The 25,310-nt window shown below is 46.2% G+C and overlaps 1 protein-coding gene across 1 annotated transcript in view; it reads left to right on the top strand.

The window, feature by feature from the left end:
- LOC121837813 (alpha-tocopherol transfer protein-like) overlaps positions 1-25,041 on the top strand; it is a 47,321-nt gene extending 22,280 nt beyond the window's left edge. The window contains exons 2-5 of the mRNA XM_042293635.1: positions 17,999-18,241; positions 20,007-20,200; positions 24,024-24,134; positions 24,814-25,041. Coding sequence (XP_042149569.1) covers positions 17,999-18,241; positions 20,007-20,200; positions 24,024-24,134; positions 24,814-25,041 — 776 coding nt within the window. The remainder of the gene's footprint in view (positions 1-17,998; positions 18,242-20,006; positions 20,201-24,023; positions 24,135-24,813) is intronic.
- The last annotated feature ends 269 nt before the right edge of the window (positions 25,042-25,310 follow it).

The following is a 25,310-nucleotide window of genomic DNA, read 5'->3' on the forward strand; positions in this document are numbered from 1 at the left end:
CGTAGTAAGATTAGGCCGCGGTCGTGTCTACCCACACCCTCGAGACAGTGCGCCCTGCCATCACCCACGTCTCGTCCAAGTAGAAGATCTTCCAAACATCTTGTCGGCGATGTGCGATCGCATGCAGGTACTTCTGCTGCCAGACGACGATGTCCTCTCGTTCAATCAGCCGCGAGTTTCCTTCCCTCTTGTCATGCTCGAATCCGATGTCGTGGATAAGGCGACGCACAGTCCAAGCTTTTAACGAGGGAAGTTCAGTGCTCGTGCAGAATTCGGCCGTTGTCTTCTTGACCGTGGGGACCTTGTTTTGTCAAAAGGAACGGTGGACGCACGATCTCAGCGCGCAAAACGTGAAGTCGCCTTACCTGACTTTGCGCCGCCTCTTGCCTTCACTTGCTGGACGCTTCCGAGTAGGTGTCACAACTTGTCCCTCGGTTTCTTCCGCCTGCTTCCTAATCTCGAGGATGGTGCGTACACCAACGCCAAGCAGTTTGCTGACTTTGATGCAGGACTCCTGCACAGTGAGGCCGGACTGGCCGGGCTTGGCGGGCGGTTCGTGTCGCACTGGAACCTACGCGTTCATTATCAGCTGCCGTGCAACTCGGTTGAGGACATCGCCGCTCTTATTCTTCTTGTAGAGGCGCCTTGGCGTAGGCGGCGAGGCTGCACCAGTCTCTCTTGACGAAGAAGAATCGGAGGAATCGCATTCCGCTGTCTCCACGTTGGGATTCATAACGGAAAAGAAACGACGGCTTCGGATTTTTCAAAACGCGAATCGCAGGGGCATTAAAAAGCGGAAACGCAGTTTTTTTTTAACAAACGCGGCAAATGCACGGATTGTACCTAATTCCTGTAGGAAAGTTATCAAGCTAAAACCAACAACCACTTCAGTGAAACATTTCGTTGCACTGAAGCCTTCTTTTTGCTTTAATCTTCCGGAGCGAGTAATGTAGAAGCCTAAAATACATAATTTGCCTCGACTAGGGGGCGCAAGCTGCCGACCGCTACAAGGTCTGTCTGTAGCCAATATCTATCCATTGAAGCAGAAGGGGCGTTTTCAGCGAACTATTTTCTCGACTGCGGAGGCGTCTGAAACGGGCGCATCACGCTTATGGCGAGGAGCTTCTACTACCTTCTTAACTTGTAACCGACTATAGTATGGTAAGATGCAGACGATTCCCAAAGAGGCATGATGTTACTCGTAAAGAGTGGAAGCACATGGAAAAGTTCATAAGATGTTCATGAGGCCAAAATATAGCCCCAAAAGCGTCGAAGTGTCGCATACTCGCGGCACGCGTCTTGACTTGAGGGCAGAGTTTCTTAACAGAAAGTAGAAGGTTTCCAGGAAAATAAGCCGACTTTACCACAATAGCTGTACCCAATATTGATAGAACACACACAGTTTGTAATAATGTAAAACAAAGACTTCAACTGATGTGCGACCATGTAGTTTCACTTTTTCTCCGGTGGGTAAGCTTTCTCCATGAGCAGTAAATAGAACTGGGTAATCAGGAAGCACTTCAATATCAGAGGAAAGGAAGGACATGTTAAGGGCACTCACGGCTGCTCCAACGTCAAAAAGCGCGCCCACAATTCTCACGTTTTCCACCAGTATACGGTGGTGGGAAACTCACGTTAACTAGACTGTAAGTGATACAAGGGATCTTTGAAGAGTTACATCCGACCCGGTCCCCGGGACCGGGATTGCCGTTTCCTGAAGCGGTAGGAAAAGCTGAGCATTGAGACGCAAAATGGCCATGACGGCCAAATCAGTACCACGACCCAGAGGTATTACTCCGTGAACGAACAGATGCAGGCTGGGAGCGCATGTGCTGGTGAATTGTCGATGGCTGTAGTGTGACTCCGGGAGGTACTGCTGGTTGCATGCGGTTGGTAGCACCAAGCGGGTCGTGGGTAGCACATTGAGCAACGCTAAACTCCATAGCGTGTTCAAAATCGGCTCATATTATGTCTGGCCTTCTGAGCCCTACAAGCTTTCTGGACTTCAAGGTTGCTTATGGCACCCAGAAACGCGACTGTGCCGACACAAATCAATGTATCGGACCTAGCGTCCGGGAAGAATATGCGAGTCAAACGATCTACGCTTGCAGCTAAAGTCACTGGATCCTGGGAAAGTAGCGCCATTGCCTTCCCTACCTACTAGCCGGGCACAAACGGATACTAACATACACACGACCCAAACCTCGCAAGGCGATTGGCTAATAGACCGATCTCACCAAGCGTTCCACGCATGCGTGACGCCGCCATAATTGTAGTTCGTAGGAAGCAGACGTCAGTTCACGAGATAGCTCATGCCGCCTCGTGCTCTGCTCGCGCAGACCTCCAGCAGGGTTGTTGCGCGTGCAGAAAGACTACAGCTCCCACGATGCATATCGGCAGCGGTGGCGTACTCAAACTAGCTGATCGGTCTATTGGTCTAGGTTGCCATGGAAATCGCCATCTTGGTCCATTTAAATCTTCGAAGCCTCCAGGGGATCGTTTTAAACCAGTCGTGCCAAGATCACCATGGAGCATCATCGTACTGGAAGCGTTCCCCACCAATTTAAGAGTCTTTGGCACTTCGTATGCGATCAACTTATTAATCATGCATATCTCCATGGATCTCTTACTATTGTATTGTTCATCCTGCGTATTTCGAGACAGTAAACTTATTTTTCAGTGCCTCCAAGCACCGGCCCAGCATGTGGTGGTGGTACAAATATGTGCGCTTGTTTCGCCGGTGTGTGGATAGCAAACTCTCGGTATACTCGGTATACAAGAAACGTCTTCACAAAGCTACCCGTCACCAGCGAATTTAGATCGGCTCACCAAGAACGAAGTGGTCAAAGAGAAATTGCTCATTTCACGGACCAAGATGGTGACCACACGGGGAGCTTGGCGTTACTTTCCCAGCATCCAGTGACTTTAATTGCAGCAAGCTCTGCAAAACACCCGCTTGTTTGTTGGCGCCGCGAACCGATCTCTCCAGCCAGTTAGACTATGCCACTGCTACCGCAATGCATCGAGGGAACTTTAGTCTTTCTGCACGAGCGACAACCTCGCTGGAGCTCTGCGCGTGTACAGCACGAGATGGCACGAGTCCTCTCGTGCACTGCCGTCTGCCTCCTGTGAACTGAAGTTATGGCGGCATCACACATGTGCCGAACGCTTAGTGAGAGCAGTCTTTTCGGCATAAAATGCCTGCTGCAATTGTTGCTCATTGAAACGATTCCGCAAGCTCGTGATCAACGCTACGTAAGTGAGCCAGGTTCCTTGGAGCGCTTCGAGCGCACGAAGAACTCTGAGGGCACGGCCACCTAGTTTGGGGATGACAGCGCGTAACTCCTCATTCATCAGTTCAGTGGTTTGTGTCGGAAATAGACCATATGCGAAATGCACAGCGCCATCTTATGGGGCGCCGAAGAACATGCCTTGTCTTACTAGTTGGCTCCGGCGCTTTCAAATCAGAATGCAAAAGGGTATGTTGGAGAATGGACACGGGACGACGAAGTGGGAACAGTGTCACGCGCGGGAAGAAACCGCGATGTTTTCATTCTGATAAAACCGCTACCATCAAGTCGATTGGGTCGTACTGTCTTCAGATCCCAGACATCTGGTGCCGAAACCCGGAATATAGAAGACGCCAGACAAAAAAAAAAGTGACAGATCCATATCTGACAGACACAGAACACGGATAACCACTCGCTTTCAAAGAATGGATTGACCGCGGAGAAAACGAGCCGTCATCCGGTCAGCGGTGACCAGAGCCACCAACGAGTTGCAAGTTTTACTGGATTCCTCGGAGGATACCGCGGGGGAGCTCACAGAGAGCTTGAATATCCTCGAACTGAAGGAACCAGCATTAAAGGCAGTTGACAGTGTGATCGAAGACGGGATTGACATTGATCCCTTTGAAGGAGAGATGGAAAGCGTAGAGGCTTATCAAGGGTCGATCTCCCGATTACGAACAAGAGCCACGCTCAAGCTGGATGACCTGCGCACACGTAACATCGCATCGAATGATGTGGAACAGTTACAGGATCGGGACCAAGGCCATCTAAGGTGAAGAACGATAGCAATCAAACTTAAGAAATTAGAGATCCGAAAGTTTGAAGGTGCCCTTCATAACTGAAAGCCTTTCTGGAATCAATTTGAAGGGTCTCTACACAACAATCCCTACCTTTCTTCAACTGATAAATTTTGATAATTGACGAGCTATCTTTTCGGAAAGTCGGAAGACAGCATACGGGGATTTTCTATTGCGGAGAACAACTCTAACATTGCTGGAGATTTTCGGAAGAACAGGTTCGGCCAGACCCAGGTTCGGCCAGACCCAGGTTCGGCCAGACCCAGGTTTGGCCAGACCCAGGTTCGGCCAGACCCAGGTTCGGCCAGACCCACGTTCGGCCAGACTCAACTTGCTTTTAAGTTTTTTATGTGGTCTGAAAAAAATGGGGTCAAGGTAAACACAACAAAAACCAAACCAATTTTATTTAGGTCAACAAATAAACCTGTTTCTATAAATAATACTATCAATCTTGGTACTTCCCCAATTTAACTTGTAAACCAGCCTAAAACCTTGGGTGTAATTTTTTCAGAGCACATGACGTGGGATAACCATAGAAATTATATACTTGTAAAACTTTCACGAGCGGTTGAAATTATGGTTCGCTGCCGCAATATTTGGCCACCCAACATTAAGCTAAATATTTATAGTGCCTTATTCCAGTCCCGCTTAAACTATTGCCATCTTGTATGGGCCACTACGACCAAAACAAACCTTAATAACGTATTAATGCCCCAAAGAAAATTTTACGTTATATTGGAGAAGTTTCTTATTATGACCACACAGAACCATTATTTTCCCGATTTCACATACAGCATATAGGATCCATGTACGCGTACCGTTGGCTTTATACAGTTCGTTTCTCCTCCCCAGCTCTTGTACAATTTTTGTATGCAATTTCACATCTTAGAAGCATGAATGTGTTGTTAGCACCATAGAGTTATTATAATGTACGCTAGAGGTTCAACTGGCGCTAGTGTCTATGCGACTTCCGTGACGCAAATTGAAGCAGACAGCAACCAGTCTACTTTTCCAGTCTTCCTGTGTATTCCTATGGGAAAGCGCGCGTGCATTTTGTCTCTTCGCCGGAAAATAACACAGAACACTTTAGTTATTTGGGTCGTACCGAATAGTATGTACCTTGATTAACACTGTAAAAGTGTAATTGCTTTAGTTAGAGCATTTTTCTTCATCACTGACCGATGTTTAACTCTGCTACATTTCAGTCCCAAACGTGTGTTCCGCAGCAGGTGTGTAGAAACAAGCGACGATTCGAAGCAAAATTGCAATCGAAAGGAATGTAGAGTGTATTCAAGGCTCGCCAGCAATCCGGTGACGCTTATATATTGATAATATGCCAGTCCTGTCACTACATAAAAATGACCCCGTCGTGCATGAGCGGATAAAAACATTCAAAACGTAGAGAATAAAGTCCGTGGGCTATATAAGTTGTCTCTTCGTATTATTTTCTCTACCGGGCAGCTTTTATCGGGCACTAGTTCTGAAAGATTTCAAGCGTGCGAGTGATATTTTGAACGTAGAACAAGCAACTTCGCTCAGAGCAGAAAGAATAAAACGGTACTTACTTATTTAAAATAGGAATAGATTACGTGGCCTTCAATTAATTTTGATCGTATATGCACGTGTAGTTACTGATCCGGTGTTACTGCGTAGTTCTTGCCGTCTTTCTTAATTTCCAGATGTTCTTCGTTCGTTTGGTACGTATATCCCCCACGCTGAAAAGCTCCGACGTCGCGTTCGCGCTCACAGTGTCCGACAGTGCACATAAATACACGTACGAAGCTGTTTTAGCACCGTTTTTAATGCGATGAAGTTGAAAGAAAAACACCGTAACTGACCAATTATTTCGTCGGCTTGACTGAGAAATGTTCCAAGCTACCTAGTACGTACGAATTATTCGGGATATTTGCTCTTATGATGGAGCGTAGAGAGAAAATGCACTCACTTTTTCACATAGAAATGCATTACCGGAAGTCAATTTTCGACTGGTTGCTGTCTGCTTCAATTTGCGTCAGCACACTAGCGCCACTTGAACCTCTAGCGTACATTATAATAACTCTATGGTTAGCACAAGTCACACGGTTTCATGGGTCCTCCCTCGCGGTTTCGTACAAATTATAACTTTCAGTCTTTACATTATGATATACCGCTTCTGTTAAACAAGTGTATCAATAACAAGATAAATATAAATACAAAGAGTAAGAGAGCCCTTCGTTTGTACTTTTCTAGCATTGTATAATTTTAATGTGTTATCCATTTGTTGCTGTTGCCAATGCAAGATCTCATACCTAGTCAAGTTGTTTCTTAACAGCTTTTTGTATGGGCTTTCACACCAGAGTTTCTGGAATATAAACTTGATTTGATTTTTATTCGATAATCGACAACCACATAACGCGACTCTTGAATTAAAAAAAAAGTCATTACGTCGAGCGACGTCACGGCTCTGAGACGGCTGTATGATGATATCACGATAAATGTCCGCAGCTTGGAAGCACTTGGCGTAAAGGCAGAAAAGCGGAGTGTGCTGCTACATGCTGCCGTGAAGAAGCGACTTCTTGAAAACTTTGTCCTCGGCTACTGCCAGCAAAGAGCCACCGACATCGCGGATAGGATAGGTAGTCTGCAACCTTTTCTGAATTTTCTGAAGCTCGAGGTAGAGAGCCGAGAGCGCGTGCTGGAAAAAAGCGTAATCGAGCCAATTTATCAAAGGCCCAAAGGAGGACTCATAAAACCAGGTCGCAAAGCATACATCACTACATTGGCAGAAGCTTTAGCTGCATGGACATATGCTTAGGATGCCGAATGCTTTTTTTGTGACCCACGTGAGCACTCGTTCGACCAATGCAAGGTGCGTTACATCAGTGAGAAAAAAGAAAAACTGAAGAGAGACGGCCGATATTTCAGATGCTGCAAAAGATATCATTGAGCAAGAGATGGTCGCAACGTCAGACTTCTCCGCGGCGCCAACTGCCAAGGGAGATATATGATTTGCCTCTGTGATCCAGACCTCAAACTCACGAAGGACAGTCTTTATCAGCATCACAGTCAGGCCGTTCAGATGTGTCAGTAACAAGTGCGGTGTCTAACAACGTCGAAACCGTCCTTCTTTTTTTAAGCACCGGAATAAGCGGCGCCTATTCCGGTCCTTAATGGACGGAGGGAGCCGGCGGACGTTTGTGACGACCAGGCTTGTCAACGAGGTTTTAGGAAAACAGCCTTTGAGCATCACACTCTTCTGCGATACTGCCCCTTGGTAATGCGAGTAAGCTCCGCAAGGTAGAGATATGGATGCAGAGCTAATACGATCGGATAAGGTTAGGAATCGAGGCTCTGGGAGTTCCTGCCCTTTGACATTATGCGTTCCTGTAAGCCTTTGCAGGACAGCTCAAACGTGCACGCTGCAACTCGCTCATCTTTCATGCTCAGGGTTCAAGAGAGGCATTGACATTGATATACTGATTGAAGCGGATAATAACTAGAAGGCTGTCACTGGGTCCATCAAGCGACTTTACTGAATTTGACAGCAGTAGAAGCAATATTTGATTGGACACTGCAAGGGCCAGTACGACACTTATCGGAAGTGGGCTAGCCCCAAGCAACTGTTATGCAGGTAATGACTTGACCACACAACGACCAGCTTTCTCAGCAGCTACGGCCGTTCTGGGAAATCGAAAATATTGGCGTCCTGGAAGGAGAGCAACCCGACGTAAGCACGGACGAATTCCTTCAATGGTTTCTTTCCACAATTAATAAACTTGATAACTATTATGAAATCTGCTTTTCTTGGAAAGAGAACATCAACGACTTGGGCACCAATAAGGAGATAGCGCGGCGACGGCTGGAAGGACTGACCAAGCGCCTCCTTAAAAAGTAAAGAGTAAAAAAAAGTACAATGTGCACCATAAATAAAAATTTAAAGAAATGTTAAAAAAATGTTGCAAAAGAAAAGCTGGGACGTTTGGTCTTTCAAACACAAACAAAACGGCAAAAAAAAGAAAAAAAAATGAAAGCCGTTTACAACTCCCTGTAACGCCGAATTAGAGCGCAGCTCTTGAGGAGGAGGAGGGAAGGGTACTGAGGTTCACGTGTTATCGGGAGGAAAGGGTGGTCACGTGACCTTGGAGGGGTCACATGACCCCCTCGCCAAGGTCACGTGGGATTCATGTGACCACGGGGGTCACGTGACCTCGGGGGGTAACCTGACCTGGAGAAATTTTTCCGCTAGATTTAGCGGGGAAATTTTTCCGCTGGATTTACCGGGGAAACTTTTCTGCTAGATTTAGCGGGGAAATTTTTCTGCTAGATTTAGCGGGGAAAATATTCTGCTAGATTGAGCGGGGAAATTGCTCCGCTAGATTTAGCGGGGAAATTATTCTGCTAGATTTAGCGGGGAAATTTTTCCGCTAGATTTAGCGGAGAAATTTTTCCGCTAAAATTAGCGGGGAAATTTTTCCGCTAAATTTAGCGGGGAAATTTTTCCTCTAGATTTAGCGGGGAAATTTACCCATAATGCACCGCGCGGTTACGCCGACGGCGACGGCGACGCCGACGCCGCTCAAGCCGGAAACGGGCGCCTAAGAGCTGCGCTCTAAAACAGGAAACAGTTGATTCAATACGATAAAGTCATGCGTGAGTACCTTGATAATAACTTTGCCGAGAAAGTGGGAGAGGAGCATATGGAAGGTTCATGGTACTATATGCCACACAAGGATGTTATTGGAGGCGAAAAGGGAACTACTAAAGTGGGAATGGTCTTCGATGCCTTGTCGAGCGGTCCCGCACAGTTGTCACTAAGCAACACACTTCACAAAGAGCCAAAGTGGAATCCAGACATACTGTACCTTCTGCTTAAGTTTTGTGCATACCAGATTGCAATTACGAAAGATATTAAAAAGGTGTTCCTTCAGATCATGTTGGCTGGACAAGACAGGAACGCTCTACGGTTCTTTTGGTGGCAGGTCATCCGTCTGCTTGTGGAGATGACCTGCTACCTATTGAAGTATGGCGAATGAATCGAGTGCATTTGTTGTAACCTCAAGACCCTTCCTCTTGGCGGCTACCCTGCGGCATCATTTTGAAAGTGTGAAGGGCTGGTTTCCAGAGACGGCAAGCAAATGGGGAGACCAATTCTATGCAGACAACTGTGTGGCAGGAGCACAGACCGCCGAGGAAACTTAGGTTGCGTGTGATGCAGCGGCTACGATAATAAGTGAAGCGGGAATGCAGCTTCGGAAATAGACAACTAACATCCGCGAGTTACGTCGAGTAGGAGAAGGAAACGCCAATGCACCCTGGCACCCAGTTCAAACCAACGAACGCGAGGAAAATGTTGGGTGTGCTCTGGAACCCAGAAACCGACACTTTGCACTTTGAAGTGTTCAGGTTGATCTTGCTCATTCTGTCAGCAAAATCGTCTAGAAGTCCAACACTTCTAGCCACGTCGCGAATTTATTATCCCTTTTGAGCTTATTCCGCCATTTGCATTCAAAGCCGAAATGCTGTTCCAAAGAATTTGGAAACGCTCTCAAGAGCGGGATGACCCGCTACCCGAAGTAATTCAGCAAGAATGGGAAGGCTGGTCCGGAAATCTCTTTACTAGGACAACTTCGCATTATCCAGGCGGTGCCCTTTTATGAAGGCACGACCTTCCATGTCTTTGCAGATGCCAGCAAGGTAGCCTACAGAGCTGCTATTTACGCCAGGGCCCAATATAACAATAGAAATTTGGACGTCAGACTTGTTATCGCGAAGTCACGAGTGGCCATAATCAAAGATGTATCGTTGCCAATATTGGAGCAACTAGCATCCCTTAAAGGCGCTCGCCGCATGAGTAACCTGAGAAGGAAACTATCGCCAAATGGAGACATATCGTTTAGGTCAGACTCCGCGGTGACCCTCTATTGGATCAGATGTGTAGCAAGTAGGTGGAGGCCATTCGTTTCAAATAGAGTCGCAGAAATTCAACCTCTATCCAGGTGAATCAAATCCGGCTGACCTGCTCACGCGAGGAATACTGGCGCAACACCTAGCTCAGAATACGCTTTGGTGCAATGGGCCGGCGTGGTTCAGCTTAGCCACAGGTTTCCCCAGGAGTTAGGAGTTAGGGGGGCATTGAGAATAGAGGAGTCGTTGCGAACCTTCAGAAAAACACGGGGGAAGGGGATGTAGGTAAATCACAAAGCTTAGCTGTATCTGCTTGGCCTTAGAAAAAATCGAAAGGAAATGAGGAGATTCACGTAGAAGAAGGAAATATCCCAGTACACCACACTTCCCAAAGCATGAACCCCGACTTATTTGACTTAAGCAAGTTTAACAGCTTCCGGGGGGTTCTTCGCATAACGGCCTGTATACCTCACTTCTGCTTAAATCCAAGGAATCCGGGCAGAAGAGCAGTACCACTGTTAAAGCCCGAACTAGAAGCTGCCGAAACCTTTTGGATTATCAAGACACAGCAAGAAGCGTTTGGAGAGCAATTGATTGAGAATTGTACAATACGGAGCTTCGCACCGTTTAAAGATGAGCAAGTCTTCGACAGGCTCGGAGGACGGCTGCAATACAGCAACTTGAAGCGAAGCGAACAACACCCATTATTCTACCTTCCGACTATGCCTTCACCAAGTTACTAATCAATAGAGAGCACCGAAGAATACTACACGTTACAGTAAGAGAAACGTTGCCACAATTGCGAAACCGAATCTGGATACTACGAGCACGCGAAACGGTCAACAAGTCAATTATTCGGTGTTTAATTTGCAAGCGGATCTCTATAAAAGCGGCAAGCGAAGCGTATGGGCCCTTATCTAACGATCGAGTCGCTCCACCGGACCCATTTTCAGTTGTAGGCATTGATTTCTCAGGCCCATTGTTTCACCGCTCGTCCACGTGAGCAGAAAAGCCAGGGCAGTCAACTTGGAATTGACTTGCAGTTTAACCACGCCAGATCGTTTGGCGACGTTCCTGCGGCTCACGGCTAGAAGAGGTATCTGCGAAACCATCTACTCGGACAACAGGCGCACGTTTAAACGAAATTGAAAGGATTTGAAATTGATATGGAGGCTCAACGCCGAGGAAGACGTATTAGAACGCTTCCGACACAACACGATAGGTTGGAAGTTCTTAGCAGAAGGAGCCCAATGGTGGAGAGCGGCTTCTGGGAAAGGTTAATAACACATGTCGAAACGGCGTTACTGAAGACGTTGAAGCAAAGCTGTCTGAGGTATGATGAGCTGCTGGCCGTGCTCATAGAAGTGGATGCGGTAACTAACGACCGACCTCTAACAAAAGTGACCTCATCCGCCGATGAGGCGGTTGTAACACCTGTGCACTTTCTAATCAGCAAAAATGGTACGTCTCTGCCTTCTACAACCGTTTAGTTGGAACGGTCCACTCAACAAAAAATATCCATGCGGTAGAAAATAGGCGAAGCTCTGCTAGAAGTATTCTGGTCCCGATGGCGGGAGGGGTATCTTTTAAAGCTGCAATCTGCGCACACGGTAGGCTCATCTTTCTCAAGCGGCATCCAAGTGGGAGAGGTGGTGCTTCTCAGGAACAACCATCGCCCAAGAACATTCTGGGATCTGGCTGTCGTTGACGAGACCTTCCCTGGTCGAGATGAGAAAGTGCGTGACTGCACTATTCGACTCCGAAGGAAGGTGAAGATAAGAAGCCCCTTGAAAGTTTCTTTACTATCTAAAATTCAAACAACACAGTCGGTTTGACTTTGTTGGGTGGGAGGATGTTGGAGAATGTAACTGGACGTCGAAGAAGTGGGCAACGATGTCGAGCGCGGGAAAACCTTGCCATGTTTTCATTCTGATACAACCAATACCATCAGGTCGATCGTGTCGTGCTTTATTCAGATCCCAGACTGCACAGTTCTGAAGAATCCTCCGCTCGCACCAGCACTCGCGCAAAGAAAACTTTTTTCGAAAATCAGGCGCCCGCGCCCGCACCGGCCTTTTCCTTCACTCAAAGCCAAATTTCGAGCTGAAGTGTACGTCCGTCATGTTGGTTGCGGCGAGAAACCAGAGATCGTCAGTGCTACGGGCACATACATGCCCAAGAAGAGCGTAAAACAACACTAACCCTTAGTTCGCACGTGCAGGTGGGGATCGATGACGGTGAGTAGCAAAGCCACGATTGTTAACGACAATGCTATGAAATTGACAAACACTAGAGGAATCTTGAGGCAACAAAAATGGCAGTGCACAGTGTGTGGTGAGAGGTTTGAACAATTTCGCATATCGTCTATTATATTAACCTATTATAGATATAAATCCAACAGGTGTTTCGCTATTACATGGCCTTAACTTGAGACAAGGTTGTTCCGAAGATGTAGTGGGGCGGGCGAAATTAGTCAGCTCAAATTCGAGGGCAGCTGGGTGCGTCGTTTTCTAACTCGTCTCCAAAGCAGCTACTCAACTGCAGATGTCGGCATGACTTGCTGCTACAAGATACGAAGTTTGCTCTTTAGCAGACATGATTGTTTAGTTTGCAGTTCCAGTATTTGCAAATTGTCTAATGTCACCGCTTTCGTTGAATGTCCGTTGGTGCTCCAACCGATTGTGAAGCGGCGTCATTTGGTTGCTTGGTTTGGGAAGGCAGCTCGCCGGAAAGCGTCCCTTGTGCCGTCAAAGGCCCTCGTCGGTTTCCGGCTGGCATCCCACCACTGCCACCAATTTGTAATGATTTATTCCTGATCTGCGCAACGTTCTAGTCCTTCGCCCCCGTTTCGATCTCCTCGTTTTCCTCTTCTCCTGCTTCTATCCTCTCCTTTTTTTAGCTGTTACAGTGTAGCTTGAACAAAACACTATAGCTTAAACATAACATAGATTACGCTGCCAGCGCCGCCGTTATTCGGCGGATCCTGTTTCAATGCTGGGCCTGCCCCTAGCGAATGAAAATGTTTTTTCCTCTCGACCGACGTGCTTTGGCTTCACAAACAATGTTCTTTGCTCCCTCATACACGCACATATCACGGCGACAAAACGATTACCTTGATAGAGCCTTCCACTCTTCAAATATTCCTTCGAAATTTCGAGCATAATTAAAACCCTTACTTTTCATGGACACGCCGATTCTGGGCCAATCCTCTCCCTGGGTATCCGCCAACAGTTCAATAGGCCAACAACCACAACAACGAACAAGTCTGGAGGTTAATCGTAGCTGCAGGAAGAAGTTGAAAAAATATCCTTGATGCCTCAGAGTGGCGGGAGCCGTATCGCTAATAGCATGAGATTTTTCATTACCCGCTGACTCAGAAGTCAGGAAGGAATTTCTTCTAAAGACCTCGGCTTCCCCGCTGATGTCTCTGCGAGTTTTGTTTAGATATTAGTTTCAACTTACACTGCTCTGCACCAATAGCATTTCTAGTACTTCGAAAAGAGTCCGATCTAGACAAGTACAGCATATGCCGACACTTAAGCACGTCGTGACACAGAACAGTTGCTCGTTTAATTCAAAATGTTCGAACCGATAAGTGTTTTTACCCTATTGCATTTCTCGAGTCATCAAGGTTATATAGTTCGTATTTGTAAAATGAAAGAGTAGAAATACAAAAATTGTGACACTCTAGAACTAATGTGTTTGTCATTTGTTTCAAGCCTAGAATTATGATAAGTAACTTACTACGGCAAAGAAATATCATTTTTCACACAAATACGACAGCCGGTACGTGTAGTTCTCGACAAATAGGTTAAGGCGAGGCAAAAGGAGACATGGAATGAAATTAGACATTTTGACAGTAGCGTCATCTGTATGCATGCGAATATTTGAAGATGATTAACTTGATACTTTGCCGACAGGTGGCCGCACTAGTCCGCTTTATTCATAAAAAAGCTGCTATGATTGGTGGAAGCACTGTAGCGGAAACAAAATGCGCAGTTATTGTTCGTGGGTTGTGAACCCACCAAAGCTCTTATATTATTTGTCTGTCTTGTTAACTAACTGTTAACATATATTATTGTACCATGTTTTGATTGTTTAGACGATAAACGTTTTTGAAGAGTATATACAAGTGGCCAAACGTTACAATGTTGCCACCAACAGGCGTAAACTGATTTTTGACAGGTTAAATGTTTCCTCTCGAGCTATAGATTTTTCTCCTATTGTGTAGGGTGGTTCAGACATACAAAAAAAAAACCAGTCAAGGCTTCACGGTGCATGAATGAGACGTAGAACCCTTGAAAACTGCACCAGCAGCGGCAATATATTCTCGCTGCATGCAGCCAACGTCTTCGTGTTGCCTAACGTCCATGTTCCACCAGAGCGACAAACAGAAACAGCCGACACTGACAAGCGTCGCGAACACGTGCAACATGCACGCGATAAAAGCTTTGGCAGACTGATAGTCACACGATGCTAGTGATGTAAGCACAACCGATCGTAAGCCTGCCAAGGACACACTCGCGGGGTTGCTCCATATGTGTTCGCGGCTTGTCGGTGTCGGTCGTTCATGTTTGCCGCTCTATACTCCATTCACCCATAAAGGGACCATGAACAGATTTTTGAACCTTTTCGATTTTAGCATTAGTCCTCAACCCAAAAGCGAAATGAGAAATCACGTGGTCGTAACGTGGTTGTGCAGGGAAGGCGATGACACCAAGCTTCCATTGTGCTCACACCTTGGAGCTGGTTATTCGGAAGTGATGATAAGTACCGTCACGGCTTATTGACCACGAACGTGCGTTCAGATATTCGTCAACGGATTGATTGTCGAAGAGCGCATACATCCGAGTAACGCAGTGCTCGTGTGCATTGCGTGAACTGGGTTCGGCTGACGTGCTTGGGCACCGCTGATGCTCCTCAGTGAAAAGGCGCGGAGAACTTTCCAAGGAAAAAAGTACGAAATAGTGCGCTATGTTTTCAAACGTTCGTGCCGAAAAGCAGACTTTGGGCTTTATGCGCTCGTCTACTAGTTTTATTTTGGTGCACTGAACGATATGCGTTTAGCAAAATGCCAATTAATTTCATGGTCCCTTTAAGCCGAGACTGCAACCACAGCTATATGCGCCAGTTAGCCCTCGATCCTGGCTTTGAGAAATGCATTTATAGCACGAGCGCTTGTTCTGCGGAAGAACGCTTCAAAGCATCAACCTCAAGTTATTGTGCTTCTGCATTGGCTGCGGTCTCTGCTTAAGGGTGAATGGAGTATAGACGATTGCCATCAGGGCGACTGGCCGCCTCATGTTTCTGGTCGTCCGGGCACGCCCGTGCCATTGCAAGCTTGTGAAAGCTAAGTTCACCAGCACGCTGCACGTGCTTGCACGCATGGGTAGGGTGTACTAGAAAGGAAGATGGGAAAAGCGCCACCCTTTCGTCTAAGGCGGTGTGCTCCCTCCGCGCATAGATGCCACTATAGGATAAATTTGGAGCTGTACCAAAGAGCGCCGTGCGCAGCCTAGTTGGTCCGTGGTGTACTAGAACACCTTAGCCAGTCAAAAACCCTTCTAGAGCACTTTATCCGTGGCTCCTGAAGCTGTCAGTCTTACGGTCTCATCGGTGTTTACTCGGCTTTGTCATGGTGGTCCGTCATACTTTCCGCGAAAAAGAAGAAAACGCAACGCTGGTGTTTTGAGCCGGGGTTCAATGAAGGATACAAGTCGTGTAAGGATAAGCTATCCCTTTTTCGAGCACCGAGAGACCCCGACGCATTTCAGAAGTGGGTCCGCGCGAACCCCAGGGCGGACGAGCATCTTAAAGTAAACAATACAAAAAGCACTTTGACGACAGGCGGGTAGGTGCGTTGACCGCCTCGCGCTAAAGGAGTAAAACCGCTGCAATTGCCTAAAAAAAGCAAAAGCGCGACGTTGATAGTACTCACAAAAAATAACACTCCACATGTTAGGTAGGCCGATGTGAACAAGAACTGCAAAACACACAAGCAATAACAGCCGACGCGCGTTCGCTCGCTACGTTTCCCGAGACGTTTACAGCGCCCCTCTAAAAGGCGCCACCATACGGCATCCGCGCGCACCGGGACCACGCCTCGGCCTTTGCTTTACACACCACCCCTTCTAGAGCGCCTTAGCGTGGGGCACGAGTTGGAGCTCCATGATTGCAATTGTCTATAGTGGGACTCGGGCATAAAAGTACACTTCAAAGGCGTGCGAGGAAACTGAACGAATATGAAGAGGAGGTGCTTCGTAAGGCACAGTTTTAAGATCCAAACGACAAGTTCTATCGGAACAGCAAAAAAGAGATCGTCGAGCACATCCTGTGTATGGAGGAGTCCCTTTTTTGGCAAAGGTACAAACATGTGTAAAATATAATTTACACCTGCTTTGAAACATATAAAATCAAAGAGGTAGATATTCCACTTTGAAGAGGTAGTTGCAGATTCTTCGCTCACTTAATCATTCGCTAAAGCGGAACCGTTTTGCAAGCCCCGCGACGAACGCCAACTGTGACTGGCAGTGCCTGGAGCGCAAAGAACTACGGAGAAAAACAGAACCCCACTCTTTGTAGATAAAGTGCGCGGAGTACAAATAGTGCGCTCAAGCATATTACGTAGGGACCCACGGAGTATATTTCAAATGTTCCGAGCTGTCTTGTTTTGTCCCGAGGATTGAGACACTTGGGATTTTGTTATTATCAATAAATATCTTGTAGTTCTACTAACTCCAGTCTAATCAATTTTACTGACGGAAATGTGAAGACTGCAAAACTTTTCATAACGTTTATTGACCAGCAATGAAAAAAACAACGCCGCATTGATTTGCAGGTTTGAAGCCGTTTCATTTGAACCTTCCTTCCCTAAATCAATAAAACACTTTATGCGCTCAGTACTTTACTGTCTTTTTTGACGAATTTCTAACACATACAGCTATATACTACGTCTGTATTGTCGCTTTGGACACAGAATGATAAGCAACTCCCAACAATAACCCCCCCCCCCCCCCCGGTAATATTCTCACTTTCAATTCAATTGCCTATAATCTCGTGATTAGAATAAAAAAAGATACATTTGTAAAGTTACTGGCAGCTTCAAAAACGCAGGACTTTACTTGTCTCGCTTCGCTATTTCTTCTCCGACGTTTTTATGCGCTGATATCAGAACCTTGTGAGCAATAATAAAACGCTCTACAAGGACTTTCCACAACCTTGCTAAGCTGTAATTGAAAAGGTGTAAAAATCGTTAAGATGGAAACTTTTCGTCCAAGCAACCGTTATAGCACTAGAGTGGAGAAAATTATACAGTGTGTATTCTTCTGAGCTGAACAAATTTGTTTAAAACGAACAAAAACAATAAAAAAAGTCTCGAAAGCCACGCTAATGAGGTTTGTGCAGGTGTCTTATTCGGCATGGAAGACATAATACACACGGGAAATCGTCACGATAAGTCGGGTAATTTATTAACATTTGTAATTAACTTTCGATTAGTGAATATAGGCACGTGGATCCAAATCCAAACTTTCTAGTTATCATCCGAGATCCCCGAAATCGGCAACATTTTCGAAGACTTTAAGCGCATGGGAAGATCAGTAGTGATCTAAAGTTGTCACTCGCGCAAAATGCACAAGGCTGGCGCTATGATAAGAGCCGGAAAAATTGCACGAGCGCGTTATTGCACCGTTAGCCAAGCTCCTGCATGCTGCACGAATTTTGTATCACTCAGTCGTGCTTTCCACGTCCTTCAAGTCTCCAAGTATTGACCTAAATATTGGGTTTGGATTACGCTCAGCAAGTTTCTAATTAGGACCGCACTTGTATTTGCAATAATTAGGACGCTCATAACATATTTTGGTTAATCATTAAACTATTCGTTATGATCAGCTCCCTATACTACGTCCCCCTGGTCGTATAGCCCATCTCCACAAACAGATTAGTGTAGCTTTCACGGATATTTTTAAACAAATCTGTTAAGCTTTAAACAAAACTGCCTCTATAAATATTCCTTATTTATCATTCCAGCGGAAGAGCCTGAGCTCCGTCCGAGAACAGATGAAAACTTTCTGCTGCGCTTTATTCGGGTACGCAAGTACGACGTAGAGGCCGCACTGAACACCATCAAAAACTACTACAGGAATCGTGCAGCCTGTCCTTCGATCTACGATGATTTCCTGCCGTCAAAGGTCTCCCCTGTTGCAAGAAGCCTGTTTGTGGTGTTGCCAGAAAGAGATGTTCACGGACGCCTCGTACTGCTTGCAAAAGCAGGTAAATGTGATGTATTGACTTGTCAGCATAAAAAGCTCTGAGTTTGGATTTAGTTTTTTCGAGGTAAGTAGAGTTAAAAATGTTAATTTACTTGCGGTGTCTTTCTTGGTCGATGTGATATGGTCACACATAAGGACAACGGTTATGTATACTGCCGCCATAATGGAGTCAGTTTAATTATTTTTGTTGGCATAATTTAATGTTGCGCCTTGTTGTGGCGTGATCCTACGCCATTAGTTTGGTCACGAAGGCATTCGTGAACCAAATAATGATGAAATGTCTGCAATAGGAGGCATACATAAGAACTCAGCAAGGTGCTCAGAAGTTCTTATGTATGCCTCCTATTGCAAACAACACGTGACTTACTTTGATATTCCCGTCTCAATATAATCATGATCGAATACGTATCAAAATAAGAATAGAAATTTTATAAAACATTAAGGTTCTTAATCTTACAAAATAAGTAAGTACACATAGTTCAGATAACTTCATCACTGATGATACTGATATTATTCAGTGTCACGATTCTCGATGGACTGCATGTATGGAAAAGTTGAGGTCACTTAAATCGCTGACGCCTTTGTCACGGGGTTGGTTCCCCAAACGGCGAGGGGACTTGCTAGTAAGGGACATGGAGCCCGGACGGTTAGCCTGCCATTAATGATTTTATATTTATTACTAGGTAACTGATATCAATTAGAGTTAGTACCTCGGTGCCAATTCCGTAGCAGTATCCAATAAGGCCAGCTAGAAAAGGCTGTCAAGTACAGAAAAGAAAAAGCGTGACTTGGACCGCGCTAGAAAAGACACATCTTGCTGAATTATAGGTAACCATCCTAACATCACAAAGGCTTGATATATCTGACCCTGTTGATAGGCAAAAAACTAGCAACTTTGCGGATTGAAACCTTCGGAGATTTCCAAGCGTGGCACATAAAGCATTTCTTTCTAAAAAACGCTCCGCCCGAAACTGTGACAAAACAATGGGTATTTATTTATTTATTTATTTAGTTATTTCAGTACCCAGGCGGCCCTGGGGCATTACAGAGGGGAGTGCGTAAGTGAAACTTCTGAAATGATAGAGAACAATTCCGAATTTGCCGCCAAGCCCGGCAGATGCCCGTGATAACCCGCCAACCCGCATAGGTGGTGGCGCCACCTATGCGATGCAATGCAAAGCAGACGGCCTCCATCTGCGTCTCTCCGTGGTCGGAGCCTCCTCGTAGAAATTTCTCGTTTGTCTCTTTTATCTTTTGATCCAGATAAGCTCATGTTCTGAAACTTTGGCATCTTGCTTCGACCGCTAGGGTTACATTCTGGCGGAGTTTGAGTGTTCTGCGATGCGTAGTTTTTTTACGCGGGTCGAAAAGTAGGGTTTACTTTTCTAGATCGGACCCTGTAGATGTGAGATGATAAGTAGTAAATATAAAACGGGCACCGCGATTCTTTAGGGCTTCAAGATTAGTCACGACAGTTGAGAGACCCGGATTCCAGATTGCTGCGGCATAGTCCAATTTGGAACGGACGAGGGTTTGATACATTTAATCGCACTGCTAAAGTGACCGCTTTGTAAGGAGCCTGGAATCTAAACATAAACTTGTGCTGATACTAGGCACCCTCATATTCTTTTTTTGAATGATTGTGCCTCGTCACCGTTTTATTGTCGCAGTGTCAAATTACGATTACCAGATTACGTTCTAGGCCTCATGCGGAAAGATGTAAGTTTTGAAACGGACTACGAACGTGGGTGATTTTCCTTGCTTAGGATCGTGGACGCCCAGCACGCTGCCCTACCGGGAGTTTCAACAGACAACGCTCATGTGCTTCGAGCACATGGCAGACGATCCTTCAGCACAAACGGCCGGAATTGTCTTTCTTGTTGACTACCAAGATTTCACCCCGGAAAAAGTGTTCTACTACAGTATTGGCTTAATAAGACGGGCCATCGAGTTTCTTCAAGTGAGTGGAAGTTTCCGAAAGGGGGTGCGTGTGTGGCGTTTCCTACGGGTCATGCTAAACGTTAACGCATTCCGTAAATATCTCCCAATGAATCTTCCTTTATTTCTTTTTTTTTTTTGCCACCTACTTGTTCAAGTGCTAGTACTTGGTTCACACTCTATTTTATAGCACAAACCAAATGCTGGCTAGTTGGGCTAGTCGGTTTTGCATCATGGTGTAATACGCCAAAACAACATGGACGAAAACGAAGGGAGAACTGGACCGCGTCCGCGTCCTGTCCAGTTCTCCCTTCGTTTTCGTCCCATGTTGTTCTGCCGTATTACACCACGATACAAACCAAGGCGTACGCGCACCGCACACCTGCAAGTTCAGACTCGCCTTGGCCTCTGCGCGCGCATTGGCTTCGACCCCGTGACGTTGTCTCCCTCTCGCCTTTGTTCTTCACCACTCTCCTCCTCTCTATGCCGCGCGCTTCCCGTTCCACTGTTTTGTCCACAAACGGACAAAACACAAAAACGTGGGCCGTCAAAAAAAAAAAAAAAATCTGCTCAGGGAAGTTTAGTTGACATTTTTTGCGAGCCTTGTTTGAGCGCAAGAGCGTGTTTTTGAGCCAAGTTGTGTTCTTGTTCTCGACATTCGCTTGCTGTACTGATTGGCCCCCCAGGTGCCCTCTGGAAAAGTAGAGGGCGCGCAAGCGCTTTCAGAGGGTGATTCGGAGTATCTAGCTTGTTGAGTGCAACTCTCTTATGTACAGGGAGCGACCGAAAGGACCTGCACACTTGGTACGTCGGGCAAATTTTGAATTCCAAACGTACATACATGACACTGGACATGCGTATATCATTTATTTGAGAGCGATACTCACAGGTGGTCAAGCATAAAAAAAGATAAAGCGAAAATGGCGCCCTTCGATTCCTAAGTACTATAGACCCCTTTCAAAAAATCTGGCAACAGCGAAAATCCGCTGAACGGGTCCAAAAACATAGGGCGGCCGGCGCCATTGGGAAGGACCCTGTTGCGGCCGGCATGGTCGTTTTGACTGTAGCGTTCTTGTTTCGTCGATCCCTTCGCCTCTGTATGGCTGCAGGTAGCGTTTTCCCGATCACGGGTTGGGTAAACGACCTTTCCCAGCTCCCAGCCGTTAAAGATGATGAGGTATATCGCTTCTTCAAGAGCCGATCGGACTCGGAACGACAATTCGACAGAAGTTACAACTTTCTCGTTGAGGGGTTCGTGGTCGCCGCATCTATAAAGGCCAACTACGCACGAAAAAAATAATTACTAAGATCTTTGTAGTTGCGACATCAAACATGTCATCAAAAAATGATAGAAATTGGTTATAATTTACGGGCTGTAGTTAGAAGTCGCCAGTACTCTCCGGATGTGCGACAAAACAGGCGCAGGGGTCCCGCTTCGCTGCCGCTCGGACAGTCGCGCGATGAAGCACACCGCATAAAAGCGACGAGCGAGCGACCAAGGCGATGAGCGTCGTTTTCTAGAAATCCCAAACCAAGCGACGCAACAAGCGACAGTGAAACATTTTCGTTGCTCGTAGCCGACTTTCGTCGCTTGACTCGTCGCTCGTCAAATCGCGTTTTTTTACTTGGAATTAAGACCTAAAATTTCAATGCGCAAGTTAACCAGTAAAGGACGTATTTGACACAAGTTCCTACTTGATACGTCGAGTCCCTTTTTCTTGAGCGGGATTTTAGAGTTGGGAAATGTAGAGCAGCAAATTTTGCAGTGAAGCAGAAGTTGCAAGCGCGTGCATGTTGCTTTGCATAAAGCACGCGCTGCACAGATGTCTGCGCTACAGGCAGGTTAAAGCGTCAGGTCGTATGGCTTCATGCGTACCTAACATACAATTTACACGCGCAAGTTTGAAGCACCGCGAGCTCGTGCATACCTGAAGCTAGGCGCTCGCGAAGCTGTCACGTCCACAAGCGATACCACGAGCAACATTATATTTGTATTTGACGCCTTGATTTCTTCAAGCTATACTTCGTTTCAGCTTCGGTCCAGACGCAGCCAAAGCTACAAGCGCGAGCTCCGGGCTTTCAGCATCCCTGCCAAGCACGCGTGCTCGTGCAGTGCAAGCACTGTTCTGGGCCACATACTCGCGCTAGTAGCATCGGCTGCGTCTGGACCGAAGCAGAAACGAAGTATAGCTGAAGCTTGAAAACTCTACCTCCAAACGCAACAAAGTGAGATTAAAAACACCTGACTCAAACACCCAAGGAAGCGTAGCGTGAGAACGGTTCGTGTTCCGTTTTTGCACTTCAGCAGGGAAACGTTTGCGCGGCTACGCCGCCGTCAACCGATAACGAGTACATTTCCGAATACGTGCCTTAATGCCAGACTTGTCCAGATACCCACTCTGCTTACGGAGGGATACGCAGCAGTACGTTGGCATCGTGGGCAGGAATTGACTAGCGTCTACGGCCAACGCAGCGTATGCAGCGGCGCGCGCTATCCTGCAGCATGGCGGCTGCCACTAGTTGCTGTTGCCTACGACAGGTGGCGCTTTTTTCTCTGATGGGTCTATAACAGCCTGTTCGTCGCCGACACTCTGGTTTGGAAGTTCGCTCCCAGATGGTGTGCTCAAAGCGAAAGCGCTGAGAACGCCGTACCAGCGGTTAGCGACGAAGAGGACAATCGCGATAAATAATTACTTTAAGAAAATATATGAACGACTATGCCGTTTCATTTTGTATTTAAAAACAAGCGAACTTAAACTCTTCAATAAAAATAGACTTTAATGCAGACCCAGGTTTTTTTTATCTTATCGTATCTCATTCGTTCGCGCATTGATACGCGTCCGGCAGGGATGTGCGAACGCATAGCAGACAACAAAATGAAACAAACATTGGTCTACTTGTGATTTTATTCTTATTCAACAAAATAACATCGGTCTTTTTTTTTTTTTTAGGGGCGAAGCTTCTTAGGGTCTAGCCTTGACCGGCGTCCATGCTCACATCGATTGCCATCCAACCTGTCTTCTCAAAAAACAAAAAAAAAATATTTGCGCAGTCGACAGAATTTTAACCTGTGTGGGGAGACCCTAATGTATTTCTAGTCCATCGCCTTAACTACTCGGCCACGACTGCGGGACGAGAAGGGGGCCCTGAGATGTGGTAGTATCTCAAGAGCTGGGGATGTCATGGATGAAACGTTGCATGTAGCCGCTCAACACGTATACAGAAGAGGGCGCTGAGGTCAAATGCGTATATAATCGCGTTAAACTTTGCATGCTTTGGCTCAACGTTTATAGACGAGAGGGAGCTGCGGTCAAATGCTCAAATGCGTGAACGAAATCAGTATCATCAGTACCACCAGTGCTTCGCCCCAATCAACATCATTCACTACGTGGAGATGCCGGTCATTTTTTTTATAAACGCGAAATAAAACTGCATAGTTGTTTATAGATTTTGCTAAAGTTATTATTTACCGCAATTATGCTGCTCGTCGCCAACCACTTACCACTACTATGGCGTTCTCGGCGCCTTTGCGTTCCGCACACCACGTGAGAGCGAGCTCGCAAACCAGAGCGCAAACAACGAACAGGCTTGTATTAAACAATAAAAAATGCACGGCCGCCGTTTTTGTTCTATTTCTTTTTTAATATTTCACCACCTCTGAGTTGTTTTTTATAAAAGTAGGCAAAAACCTCTTTCAGAAGCGCCGTTCGCGTACCTAATGTCACGTACGTACGTAGTGAATTCTAAATTTGCAAGGCATGCCAAATGTGCTGGTCCTTGCGGCCGCTGTGCACGTCCTTACTGCGAGGCGTCGTACCTTACATCAGCGTCCTTCCCCTGCGCAGGACTGCCTGCCAGCCCGAATGAAAGCATTTCATGCCGTGAGGCAATCGTACGCATTCAATGTACTCTTTGGGCTTGTGAGACCTTTCATGAAGAAGAAGCTCGCGGACAGGGTGAGTATCACCATGGTGTCTGGATTTGTTGAACACGGAGGAGGAGGTTAGACGTCGTTCTCTCGTTCAATCATGCCTATATTCTTCATCATTGACATTTGCTCCATCAACCCAAAGGTTAATGGATGTGCTGCATATATTTGTGGCTGCTGAATTCGATAACCGTTAGCCTCAGCGAACGCGGACGGACGGTTTTAATCTCGTACATATAATTGCCCCGGCCATAAAAACCAGCACATTTGGCTCGCCTGGCACAATTCGAATTCCGAATGCATGTATGAGAGTGGACACGCGAACGTAGTTTCGCAAAAACGTTTTATGTCTATTTGTTTTAGAACTCAGCTCAAAACCGGTAAAATAAAATAAAAAATAGCAAAAACGTGATGCAAAAACGTTGAGAACGTTGTAGCAGCCGGGGTTGGCGATGAGAATGATTATTTAAATGAACAATAAATATTGATCTATAAAAAATATATGTATATATATATGTATATGAACCATGATGCAGTTTCAGTTAATATTGATAAACAAGCAAACCTTTACGTTTCAAAAAAAAAAAAAATAGAATCTGAAGCATACGAATGTCTGTTTCTCTTGGTCACTTGCTATCTGCTCGCCCATCCCTAGTGGGCGCCAAAAAAGCGGCCTCGAGTCATGAGGCAGTCTACTTTGTCTTCAGATTCACCTTCACGGACATAACTTCGAGAATCTGCACAAAGAGATACCTCCCAGCATTCTTCCCGAGGAATATGGAGGCGATGTTCCTTCCCTGGACTTCGACGCCTTCTGGACACAAATGGAGGCACAAGAGTCATCTTTTGTTCAAAATAACAGCTACGGCTACAGCAGAAAAGAACAAACAGCTGTGTTCGATCAAGAGGATGAAGTAGAAATAACAGCGCTGTAGTTATAGCCCCATACAAGGTGAGAATGCGCCAGAAGTTCCTCCCACATCATGATTAGCCCCAGCCAGTGTTCCATCGCAATAAGCAAGGAGTCCGCTGCCAAGGTGCACGTCGCGCCAACCTCTGTGCGATTCGGAGAATACTGCTCACCAGCAAGAAGGGTAAGAGAGACTGGACACAGAAAATTACGCCTGTATCCAAAACGTCACAGCAATTGAGTTACCCCTCTTCACGGACCTTGGGCCGTGCTAAACACCTTTCTCTTCCACAT

The sequence above is a fragment of the Ixodes scapularis genome, unplaced genomic scaffold, assembly GCF_016920785.2.
Source record: "Ixodes scapularis isolate PalLabHiFi unplaced genomic scaffold, ASM1692078v2 PGA_scaffold0__279_contigs__length_252992795, whole genome shotgun sequence".
Classification (NCBI taxonomy): Eukaryota; Metazoa; Arthropoda; class Arachnida; order Ixodida; family Ixodidae; genus Ixodes; species Ixodes scapularis.